At 50.4% G+C, this 13,062-nt stretch overlaps 1 protein-coding gene across 1 annotated transcript; it reads left to right on the top strand.

Moving 5' to 3' along the window:
• Positions 1-790: 790 nt before the first annotated feature.
• LOC311372545 (phosphatidate cytidylyltransferase 2-like) lies at positions 791-12,922 on the top strand (the record flags this gene model as incomplete). Its single annotated transcript, XM_084489538.1, has 10 exons — positions 791-966; positions 6,110-6,243; positions 7,112-7,208; positions 7,353-7,450; positions 8,263-8,402; positions 10,143-10,201; positions 11,106-11,188; positions 11,741-11,828; positions 12,328-12,396; positions 12,713-12,922. The coding sequence occupies exons 1-10, from the start codon at positions 910-912 to the stop codon at positions 12,920-12,922; spliced, it is 1,035 nt and encodes a 344-aa protein (XP_084345664.1). The 5' UTR covers positions 791-909.
• Between the last annotated feature and the right edge of the window lie 140 nt (positions 12,923-13,062).

Genomic DNA, 13,062 nt, shown 5'->3' with positions numbered 1-13,062 from the left:
ATGTCCCTTTTTACCATGTATAAATCTAAATTATACTGCTGTGTTTCATGTATCTGGGGGTTGTTAAGGTTATTAATAACCATGTATCACTAGAAGGTTATAATAATCATCATGTATCATTAGTAGGTTATTAATAACATGTATTATTAGTAGGTTATTATAACCATGTATCATTAGTAGGTTATTAATAATCATGCATCATTAGAAGGTAGGCTAATTATAGTAATAATCGTGCAACATTAGTAGGTATTGATAATAACCATGTATCATTAGTAGGTTATTATTATTATAATAATAATCATGTATCATCAGCAGGCCTCTTATTGTGTTATTAACACTCGTCTGTAGGGAGAACAATTCACATGCACATCCTGGGACAGTAAAGACCACCCAGGAGGCGGGGCCAGAGACAGTAAAGACCACCCAGGAGGCGGAGCCAGAGACAGTAAAGACCACCCAGGAGGCGGGGCCAGAGACAGTAAAGACCACCCAGGAGGCGGAGCCAGAGACAGTAAAGACCACCCAGGAGGCGGGGCCAGAGACAGTAAAGACCACCCAGGAGGCGGAGCCAGAGACAGTAAAGACCACCCAGGAGGCGTGGCTAGGGACAGTAGACCCAGCCCACCCAGGAGGCGGAGCCAGGGACAGTAGAGACCCCCTAGGAGGTGGAGCCAGGGACAGTAGACCCTTCCAGGAGGCGGGGCCAGGGACAGTAGACCCTTCCAGGAGGCGGGGCCAGGGACAGTAGACCCAGCCCACCCAGGAGGCGGGGCCAGGGACCGTAGGGAGCTGCTCGCTGAAGACCGCTGCGCTGGTTCATCCGTGGAACACGACAATAACAAACGGGTTGTTTATCCACAGCATCGCGGATTAAAACGTGTTGGGTTCGGGTCAGCAGCAGACGACACCATGACGGAACTACGGCACCGCGGAGCGACCGACGCCGACCCGCCGTCAGAGGACAAGGTAGACCCGCGTTCTGGTGTGGGAACGCTTTAGCAGAGTTAGCTTTAGCCGCTACCCCCCTGGAGCCACTGCTAGTCTGACACAAGCGCTGAAAAACAACCCACAGAAACCCATTAGCTGTGATTACTAGCGGTAATAAAAGGCTGGTGTTGATGTGATGTTCTCGCTTGATACTGGGACCAGTGGCGGCTGGACGCGGCGGATTGGTGGACCAGTAAGGCCAGCGGTACCCAAGCTGCAGCTCGGGAGCGTAAATGGGCTGCGGTCAAGTTTTAAAAGGCAGTCCACTGCTTGTTGTGAGTGTGGGGTTGGGTTCCATGGACATATACTAAAAGCAGTCTTTGAAGGTTTTTTCAATATGATTGTGTACATTGTGACCCAGAGAATAGCCAGAGCTCAGAGAGGGGAGCCGGTGAAGGCTGTTGAGACGTTTTCTAGTTGAATGTGTTGATGTTTTGCTGTGTGCAATGCAGGGGTTTTCCGTGCAGTGCAGTGCAGAGAGTGAGAAAGTGGTAAACAATCCTAGACCTTTTCTTGGATATGTATTTATTTGTATGATTATTTTAATGATCCAGTAATAGTACATGACCCAAGGAAACTGTCAGTTTTTCTGTTATCAAATCCTCCCTTTTCAGGGCTTTGACACAAGCAGCAAATGGCTGTTTCTACCCCCTCAACCCTTGCTGATTTTGACCAGAAAATCGTTCAGAAATTCAAAAAATATCTTTATCTTTACGTGATGAATGAATGGATTCATGTAAAACTGGTGACTTCGCAAATCTTATGTAACACTTATTTGAGTTCCCAGAACTTAAGAAACAAAGAGTGTCTTAAAAAGTCTAGCTCTATATTTCTATATAAATATTCTCTATACTCTGTGTCAGTATAACCACTTAATTGCTCCAAACCCATTAACAAAGAGCTTCGTTATGTGACAATTTGGGGCTTTCTACTTCCTAATGCAATATTAATCAAATCAATGATTCAGTCTATGTCCATGAAACGGCGCCAGTGGAGAAAGTGTACATTTAAATATTGACGTTTGTATTTAATAATATTCAACAGAGTGCCTCTATGCTATGAAGAGGTACACGTTTATGCGGCCATCTCAATAAATGTCCAGCAGCATTCATTTGCGTACGGCCACCACAGAGGTCCGGTTTGATCCAGTTCCCCTCCATGGCTTATGATAATATTGTAGCTTGCACACTACCAATGTTTCCAGGGACAGACAGGCCCAAAACCTACCGAGACATGTTTTATGTTCTAAGTTCCTCATACCTTGTTGAAATCTCTGATAAATGGTTAACCTTTGCTAAAGGAATGCCAAAAGGTTTTGATCTAATTAACCGGTTCCGTGGTGTCATGGATCGATGCTAGTGTTCTCATGCATTTTAGTCACCTGAGAGAACATTCCCAGAAGTAATATTGATCACCATATTGATCGTGTATTCCAAGTATGGCTGCTGTCGTCAATAAAGAACTGTGTTTTTCAACCTGTGGCTACTGCAGATGATAAATTATGTAGATGATTGAAAATAAATATATAATACAGGTCGGCTTTGTTCAGGAGGTAGAGCTGGTTGACTTGTAACCGGAAGGTTGTTAGTTTGATCCCCGGCCACTCCTAGTGTGTGGAGGTGTCCCTGAGCCAAGACGCCTCACCCTGACTGCTCCCGACCAGCTGGCTGTCGCCTTGCGTGGTTGACAGCGCCGTCGGTGTGTGAATGTGTGTGTGAACGGTTGTAACCTAAGTCGCTTTGGATAAAAGCGTCTGCCCTAAATGTAAAAAAAGACATATTGTTGAGTAAATACAGCCTTATGGCTTGTATTAATAAGATAGTGTCTCTTTGTGCGTTCCATCACATGTATTCCACTGTGATGTTGCTGACCTGATCTCCACTGGTTCCCACTGACCTTCCTGGAGGGAGCAGGGCGCTGGCACTCTGCTCAGACACGGCATGGTACCCTTTACCCGGTACGGGTGAGGGGGTCTGCGAGAGGCCTTGAGGGCTTTACAGTGCACACCCAAAGTCAAGGGTCGGGAACCAGTGCACTGGAGTATCCCTGCGGTGGGGTCCTGACATCCTGTCCTGGTTGGAAAGACGTCATATGGTTATGGATGTAATGTGATTACCCACCAATCACATGGGTTTAGCATGGAGAGAGGAAGCCAGAGACATTTCTATTCTCTAGTTGTTGTTCTCCTGTTGGTCCTTGTCCTGACCTTCTCGCTCTTCACTGTCGTCCATCTCTTCCTGTCAAGAGATCAAGGTGTGTGTTTTGTAGACAGGCTGTAGTGGGTCTGACTCGTCTCCCTCTCCCGGCCTAGTCACCTGGTAGCTTCTGGTTCTGGCCATGTCCCGGGACCCCTGGGTGGGATTGGACCCCATACAGTCCCTCTCTCGGGGGGGGGGGCTAGGGACCAGGGCTGGACTGGCTCACATACGGTATGATCAGAGCTCAGAGTTCACCTGGACTCTGCAAAGCCTCCCCCCCTTAACCCCAACCACACTCTTACGCACTTATTGTATGTTGTACGTCCTTGCACGTAAAGATGGTACTTAGCATTGTGTAGCATCTTATCCTAGCTATCTTTGTTGTATACAGGGAATGGGTTAACCTAGTGATTGTAAGTGCTTGGCACTTGGTTCCATGTGTTGACAGTATTCAACAGCATTTAGCAATGATTAACAATGTTTAACAAAGAGTAACCAAAGGTACAGGTGTGCCAGCATCTGTGCTCAATAGGAGAGAGAGAGAGAGCTGCCATCTTCCACTGGGCTTTATATGAGTGGGGGCGGCGGCAACAATCAGGGAGAGCCAGTCAGCACCTCGTAGCCACAATGCTCCGCCTCCAAGAGTTGATTGAAGTGATTGAATGCAGGAGCAAGGCAAAAACAACATATTAGTGCAAACACACAAAGCCAACACAAAAGCCAGTACAACATAGTACTACCACATAACAAACCTCCATACTGTACCGACAGTGATATATTGTTGTTTCTCTTTCATCTCTTTCATCTCTTTCCTGACAGATGTACTTATTGTAAGTCTATTTGGGTAAAGCGTCTCTGCTAAATGCCCTAAATGTAAAATGTAAATGTAATGATCATCCAGTTAGCCTCTTCTATCTGACCCTTTGATCAGGAACCCGCTTCACTGGGACACCAATCAGGAATCTTTGATAGAACTAAACATGTAAACATGTACCGCCACGCCCCTTTTCAATGGGTGGGAAAATGCACAGGACGGGTTTAATCACCTAGAGAGTTATTAAATACTGTACGTTTATTCATCTCAATCTTTCATTACTTTGTGACTTAGGCATTCACTTCAGATCTGCCATGGAGTCACCTTGGGACACTGGCAGGTGGAGCAGGAAGGGGGGGCCGTGTGTGTGTGTGTGTGTGTGTGTGTGTGTGTGTGTGTGTGTGTGTGTGTGTGTGTGTGTGTGTGTGTGTGTGTGTGTGTGTGTTGTGCGTATGGCGCGTATGGCACAGTGGTTTTGTTTGCATGAGGCGAAGGCCTATTTTTAACCAAAGGAGCATCGTGAGTGATGGGAGGGGGGGGGGGGGTGTCTCCATGGAAACAAATGGTTGCAGCTGTGTGGAATAAGAGTTTCTATTTGTGTTTGAGGAAACACGGAGACCTTCTTTTGGCGCTGTACATGTTCCAGGAGGATGGGTGATCAAAACATCGTGACCTCCAAGATTCAGTAGGGAATATCGGTATGTACCAGTTCTGCTGGAGAACATTTAGTGCTCTCTCTCTCTCTCCTTCTTCCCCCCCCTCCCCCTCCTCCCTCCTCTAACCGACCGACAGCTCAGCAGAGTGAGGGGTAGGGAAGGCAGGAGGAGGAGGAGGAGGAGGAGGAGGAGGAGGAGGAGGAGCAGGAGACCATGAGACGAGAAGCTAGCTGTCCTTCAAACTGCCTGGATGAGCAGCCACACACTGTGTGTGTGTGTGTGTGTGTGTGTGTGTGTGTGTGTGTGTGTGTGTGTTCAGGAGTGCATCCGGTTAATGAGAGAGGGAGAGAGAGAGAGAGAGAGAGAATCCAGGGTTCCTCCGTCTGTAATCCTTTTCGCCCACGCCGTTTACATGTTGCCATGGAGAGCCCGTCAGACGTGACGAGGCCGCAGAACAGATGGAGTGGACGCACACGCCCGCGCCAGGCCACGCTCTGGCACACGCACACGCCAAACCTCGCACACGCCAAACCTCGCACACGCCAAACCTCGCACACGCCAAACCTCGCACACGCCAAACCTCGCACACGCCAAACCTCGCACACGCCAAACCTCGCACACGCCAAACCTCGCACACGCCGAACCTCGCACACGCCGAACATCGCACACTGATTAAAGTGCAGCAGAATGCTGGATGATTGTAGCAGGAGGATTTGATGCAAACACTACAGACTCTTCAGGAAATCCTGTGTGTGTGTGTGTGTGTGTGTGTGTGTGTGTGTGTGTGTGTGTGTGTGTGTGTGTGCGTGTGCGTGTGCGCGCGCGCGCAGGAGCTTTGGTACAAACGCTATAGGAAGAGCATCTGTAGACTAGCTGTGAGTTCATGTTGCTCTACCAGTTTATTCCTCGCCCAGTAGCGGGCTGGTGGGAAAATTCAGTCGTCTCGGTTCCAGAGACGAGTACAGACGTATGTCCTGTCACTGTTAACTGAACCAAACTGCACCGTGAGCTTCCTGGAAACCATGAAGACGCACAGACCTTTTACAGTCTATTAGCCATGCTTGCCATCGATACAACTCTGCCGTTGTCAGTGTGGTTGGAGACCGTAAAATAGAATCCGAACCAACAGCGTTCCTGAGCTGCACTTTCTGCTTCAACTAGCGAGTCGGGGGCTGGCGTCACTCTTTCCGAACAAGAAACACAACTTTGGCACTCGGCTCCTTAAAAGGAAGAACTCTGGCAGAATGGGAGGCCCTCTTATTGCACACGTTAAACACTGGAGTGACCTAGGGTTAGGGTTGAGTCTCTGTTGGCTCGGGCCGTGTTGTCGCACTTGTCTGTTGCCATCAAGTCCACGGTCACGCTTTTATTTTGTTGAGGGTCAGCGAGGTGGAGGATGTAAGCAAACCAGCCGTGTGATGTGTGTTTGTCTGTCTGTCTGTTCGTCCGTCCAGGTTTCCGAGAGCGAGCTGAAGGACGGCGCGTCCGACAGCGACTCCAAGGTGGACTCTGGGCCCCCCGAGGTGCCGGTGACGTCGGATGACACCCCAGAGGTCCTGAACAAGGCCCTGTCGGGGCTCTCCTCAAGGTGGGCTGAGAAGACCCCCTCCCCTCCAGAACCCTAGGGTTAGGGTACCTAACCCTAACCCTAACCCTGACTACAAAGACCTGTGACCCTAACCCTAACCCCTACCCAGACCCTAACCCCTACCCAGACCCTAACCCCTACCCAGACCCTAACCCTAACCCCTACCCAGACCCTAACCCCTACCCAGACCCTAACCCTAACCCCTACCCAGACCCTAACCCTAACCCCTACCCAGACCCTAACCCCTACCCAGACCCTAACCCTAACCCCTACCCAGACCCTAACCCTAACCCCTACCCAGACCCTAACCCTAACCCCTACCCAGACCCTAACCCTAACCCCTACCCAGACCCTAACCCTAACCCAGACCCTAACCCCTACCCAGACCCTAACCCTAACCCCTACCCAGACCCTAACCCCTACCCAGACCCTAACCCTAACCCCTACCCAGACCCTAACCATAACCCTAACCCCTACCCAGACCCTAACCCTAACCCCTACCCAGACCCTAACCCCTTCGTAGACCCTGTCCCTCACCCTTGATCCCTACAACCCAATCCTGTCCTCACGCAATACAAGTTATTTGCTTCAAACTAAGTGTGACTAAATCTCCAGACTCTCAAATTCTCCAAAATTCTCCAGTCTCCAAAATACTGGGTGTGACTTGTTATGGTCAGGATGATCAAATCAAAACAAGATGTATTTCTTTAAAGCCACAATCTGATCTCGTGTGTGTGTGTGTGTGTGTGTGTGTGTGTGTGTGTGTGTGTGTGTGTGTGTGTCTGTGTGTGTGTCTGTGTGTGTGTGTGTGTGTGTGTGTGTGTGTGTGTGTGTGTGTGTGTGTGTGTGTGTGTGTGTGTGCGTGCAGATGGAAGAACTGGTGGGTGCGAGGGATCCTCACCATGGCCATGATCTCCTTCTTCTTCTTCATCATCTACATGGGCCCCATCGTGCTCATGATGATTGTGAGTACACACACACACACACACACACACACACACACACACACACACACACACACACACACACACACACACACACACACACACACACACACACACACATGGTCTGTGCCTTGTAAGATTGTGTGTGTGTGCCTCTCCCCACAGGTCCTCTGTGTTCAGATCAAATGCTTCCAGGAGATCATCCACATCGGCTACAGCGTGTACCACTCCTACCACCTGCCCTGGTTCAGGAGCCTCAGCTGGTGAGGACTCACTCACGCACTCACTCACTCACTCACTCACTCACTCACTCACTCAACACACGCATCATACTCATACACACGCATCAAACTCACTCACTCACACGCATCAAAAGCACTCACACACATGCATCAAGCACACTCACACACACGCACGCAGGAAACACACGCACACGCATGCACACGCACACACATGCACATGCACGCGCACGCACAAACAAGCACACACACATCAAACATTCCCAACTCATTCCTGTGGAGCTGCTGATCAGTGATGTCTGAATTCTGTTCCCTTTTAATAGAAAAAAACAAACACACACACTACTGCTGAGATAAAATAACTTAATCTTTGTTTCTTATTGTTTTTATTTATTTTCCAGACGTCCCCGAGGTTTGTCTAGAGCCATATGTTGATCTGTCTGTTGTAGATCTAGATTATTAAGCCCATATTGAAATCCCCAAAAACCCAAATAGAATAGAAAGTGTTTAGCTCGGTCCTTAGCAGCAGAGTCCGACACATTTGTAGTTTCTAGTTTCTACTGGCATTCATTGTGCTCCAACTGTGGGGGAAAAAAACGAAGTACAAAGTTAGTAACAAATAATAAACTGTATTTCTGTTTTTATCGCCAATATTGTTGCATTATATACATTTTTCATGGGTTAGCCGCCTCAAAATGGCCTCTTTTCCCGCCTCTTTCTTCCCTGTGTCTTTACGACCTCAGTTTCCCTCTGAGCACAATGGACGCTCAGTGCACCCGCTGAGCTCCTGGCGATAAGTCGGTTGCTTTGTGTATCTCCTCCACTCCCTCCCCCAGGTACTTCCTGCTGTGCGTCAACTACTTCTTCTACGGGGAGACGGTCACAGACTACTTCTTCAGCCTGGTCCAGAGGGAGGAGCCGCTGCGCATCCTCAGCAAATACCATCGCTTCATCTCCTTCGCACTCTACCTCACAGGTACACACCGCCACCGCCGCCGCCGCCGCCGCGGGGACTAGCGCAGGTCTCACCCCCTGGTGGTACACCAGGGTACTGCAGGCAGGACCTGGGATTTTATTCTTGAAATTGACAAATTAGAAAAAAATCGATTTATTATAAATATTTTTCAGTTAATATATAATTATGGCTTGTTAATATTTCCCAAATAGTGTTGCTCTTTTGTGCATTCCGTCATATGTTTTCCGTTTTGTTGTGACTCCCAGAAGTGTTGCTGGCTTTATATTTCCAGTGTTCCCACTGGCCCTGGCCTCTCCCAGTCATACTTGTGTATAAAGGGTCGCTGGCACTCTTAACTCCGCCACTGCATGCGTATTTATCCAAACTTCCTCCGTATGAGATGATCCACGAAAGGTCTTGATGACAATTGAACAGTCACAGGCTGGGAACCAGTGACCTAGTGGTCTTGGTTCAACCCCCTGTCTGGAACTCCTTGGCTCCATCCTCCAGGTCCACCACCACTTCCTGTGGGCTCCTAGAGCATGATGCCCCCCCCCCCCCCCCTTCCCCTTCCGGGCCTTAAGGAAGTGTATTTGAATTCACTGGAGGTCCCCCTGCTTTGAATCAGCAGTTAGGTTGTGGTGTCAGCGTGAGTCTGGTTCAGTTTTAGTTTACGAGGCGAGTGGCAGACTGCTCCCCACGTCTAGTGCACCGTGGGCCGTGAAGACGCTGTAGAGTCTGGCTTCCTGCTCTGGTGTGTGTCTGTCGCTAGTGACGCGTGCAGAGAGCACACAAACAGGAAGGAGGGAGGAAGGAAGTGCCTGTCAGGGGCGGGCTGAGCTCTGTGAGTTTTATTCCACATAGAGTCACCGGCTGTTAAAGACACAGAGGACATTGTTGATTAATACACTGTCTATGTGAAAGACACACATTACAAACATTATAGACTATTAACCGTATGGAAGATCATTTAGCATCCCCGCTGTCTAGATGTACGACCAACAAACCAAATAGTGGGGATTAATTAACTAATGGAGATGACCTAGATGACCCAAAACAGCAACATCAGCTTTTTCCAATTCGATCTGTCATTTGATTAACAGAAGAGAAGCTTTTTTCCATTCATTTTTCCTTAAGATACAGTATGTGCCTCAGTTCCAGATTTAATTAGGACTCAAAATATAATTTTCTCTCTCTTTTCTCCTTTTATATAGGGCAGTCTAATTTTAGTTTTGCCATAGCTGGCCCACCTCCCTAAGTGAATGATCCCTCACGCAGAACAAGAGGAGTCTGTTCCTCCTCCGACCTCAACGTTGACCTCCACGCACGTAGAGCTCCGCTCTCCTCCTGCAGGAGTCAGTTCCTCCTCCTCTGACTGACTGCTGCTCCTCTCTGCTCCTCCAGGAGTCAGTTCCTCCTCCTCTGACTGACCGCTGCTCCTCTCTCCTCCTCCAGGAGTCAGTTCCTCCTCTTCTGACTGACCGCTGCTCCTCTCTCCTCCTCCAGGAGTCAGTTCCTCCTCCTCTGACTGACCGCTGCTCCTCTCTCCTCCTCCAGGAGTCAGTTCCTCCTCCTCTGACTGACTGCTGCTCCTCTCTCCTCCTCCAGGAGTCAGTTCCTCCTCCTCTGACTGACCGCTGCTCCTCTCTCCTCCTCCAGGAGTCAGTTCCTCCTCCTCTGACTGACTGCTGCTCCTCTCTCCTCCTCCAGGAGTCAGTTCCTCCTACTCTGACTGACCGCTGCTCCTCTCTCCTCCTGCAGGGTTCTGCATGTTCGTCCTCAGCCTGGTGAAGAAACACTACCGCCTGCAGTTCTACATGGTGAGCAGCTCCCTGGCCTCCACCCGCCCACCCCCATCCCCCTCCTCCACCCTCAGCGGGTCCACCCCCCCCCCCCCCCCCGGGGGCCCTGCGCTCGCTGCCCCGGGGCTACGGCAGACGGAGACGTTCCTTCCAGATGTTTCCGTCGCCTGCTGACCCAACGCCACAAATAACCCTTAACCGCTAAATGTACCAAAGTGAATTTAGTCCATCAACAGACTCCCTTGTGTCACAAATAGCCCCCCGCGACACGAACATGGGACGTGAAGCCGCCTAGAGGGACACGGCTCCACGTGGGGAGCGCAGGAACACTAACATGTGACACGGAGCTCCAGAGAAGGTATCATCTGGAGGGACACTCACATGTGACGTGAAGCGCCAGATGTTATCTAGAGGAACACTAACATGTGACACCGAGCTCCAGAGAAGGTTATCGCGAGGAAGACTAACATGTGACGCGAGTCTCCGGAGAAGGAGGTGAACACTGACATGTGACGCGAGGCTCCGGAGAAGGCGTTTTGTGGTGGAGCAGAGCAGAGCAGCTGCGTTGAACTAATAATTACAGTAATTGTCAATTCTGCGGGGTAGCTCGTAGCTCTGTGGTGAGCTTGCAGCTCGTCGCGCCAGCGCAGCAGCGGGCGCCCTGAGCCGTGGTCGATGCTGAGCACTCCTCTTCCGTCAGCGATGCACCCTTGTGTTGCATCCTCGAAGAAACCACATCCCCCTCTTACTGAAGACGGGAGCGCAGGGACACCACATGACCCACATCCTGCTCCAGCGAGTCCCTCCACGGTCCCCCCCCATCATGGTTTGAAAATGTCCTTTTCGTGTGCGTTTCACACATGAATCAAACGCTGTTGTGTGTTTCTCCTCTTCCCCCCGCCCCCCCCCCCCCCCCCCCCAGTTCGGCTGGACCCACGTGACCCTCCTGATCGTGGTGACCCAGTCCCACCTCATCATCCACAACCTGTTTGAGGGGATGATCTGGTAAGACGTCCACACGCCACCACAACCACCAGGCCGCCATTTTGTAAACGACTGCATGTTGGTGTGGGTCGAGATGGGGAGGGTGTACACCCTGTGGTGCATGCTGGGAAGGCAGAGCCTGCTCCTCGATTCCTGGCACAGAGGAGACGTACTTTATTATTTTCATTACATTTGGTGCCGCAGCCGGATGGTAATATAAGTAAAACCCTGCATTAGAAATTAAAAAGTCTTAAATTAAATGTCCATACACGATATGAGTGGTCTAAATGTAAATGCAAACGTTGCATTTACGGTTGCGGCGGCACAGAGTGAGCGGTGTGTGTGTGTTGTTGTATTTGGTGCACATTATGCACGTTGGTAATGTGCACTCAATAACCCGACAATGTGAGTAAACACCACAGGCAGAGCATTGGCACCACAACCCCAGCCTCCCGCCCCCAGGCGCCACACTGACCCCTCCCAGGGACGCTGTTGCGTTGTGCGGAGGCGTGTCTCGGCGTGTCAGCGCTGCGATTGGTCGGTTGTCTCCAAGCCTGTCTCTTGTCCCGTCAGGTTCATCGTGCCCATCTCCTGCGTCATCTGCAACGACATCATGGCCTACATGTTCGGCTTCTTCTTCGGCCGCACCCCCCTCATCAAGGTGGGTGGAGCTTCTGCTGGTCCCCCCCCATGAAATGTTTTGATGGCCGAAAGGCTTGCATCCGTGAGCTCGTGCTCCGCAGGCCGGGGGCCAATAACCATACGTTAGTTTAGTTCTAGAATGTCCTCCAGGGGGGTGGCTGAGCACATCGTCCCAGTCATGAATGATGGGTGCACCTCATTTTCTTTTTAATGAGGCGACACCAAACATTCGGGCTGATCTAACGTCAGTTTGCATCCCTAGTTCTTGTGTATAAGAAAGTGCCATTCAATGCTTCTCGTTTCCCTAGCCAATCAAAACGATACTAAAAGTCTAAATATCACCCAGGTTCAAGATTATAATCATAATTCGAATGACAGCATCTTCTTACACTCAGTCCCTTCTCTGCCTGGAGGAGGCTCAGAGCCTCTCTCACCCTGTCTCCCCCACTGGGGCCTCTCTCACCCTGTCTCCCCCACTGGGGCCCTCTCTCACCCTCTCTCTTGTGTGTCACCTGCAGCTGTCCCCGAAGAAGACGTGGGAGGGATTCATCGGAGGCTTCTTCGCCACGGTCGTGTTCGGAATCCTGGTAAGATCATCGATCCCTAACTCATCACTATTCTCTGGGAGAGACCACGATAACGACGATGAGTGGATGATTATCATTATAATCATTATTATTAATTTATTATTATCATTATTAATTATGATGGCTGTCAACTATCACGCCGGCTTCATTATGCACCACAGTGATTAGCTACACTATGCAAAGTCGTGCGTAACAATAATAAGATGCATCCTGCTAACTACAGTCAGCTGCAGTCTGCTAGCCTCCAGATGATTCCGCGTCACCAGCAGACACTAAGATTAAGGCGCTGCGATGTCACCTGTGACCCCTCCCCCAGCTGTCCTACGTCATGGCGGGCTACCAGTACTTTGTGTGTCCCGTGGAGTTCAACAACGAAAACAACCGGTTCCAGGTGGACTGCGAGCCCTCGGAACTCTTCCAGCTGACGGACTACGTGCTGCCCGCCGTCCTGGAGTCCCTCACCGGATGGGTCAGCACCAGACGCTCACCTCACCTGGGTTCACCGGGCGGCCGCCTGGGCTCTTAACGCTAGCCGTGGGGGGGTGGCGGGGGGGGCGGGGGTGGGGGGGAATGTGGGATTCCAGAAGATGGAGCTAAGATGGCCGTGGGTGGATTTGGATTGAGGACATTTAAAGGTCGCACGCATCTTGAAACAGAGTTTTGAAA

This window comes from Micromesistius poutassou (genome assembly GCF_964030765.1).
Source record: "Micromesistius poutassou genome assembly, contig: SCAFFOLD_5998, whole genome shotgun sequence".
NCBI classification, from domain to species: Eukaryota; Metazoa; Chordata; class Actinopteri; order Gadiformes; family Gadidae; genus Micromesistius; species Micromesistius poutassou.
This window is presented reverse-complemented; position numbering and strand designations above follow the sequence as displayed.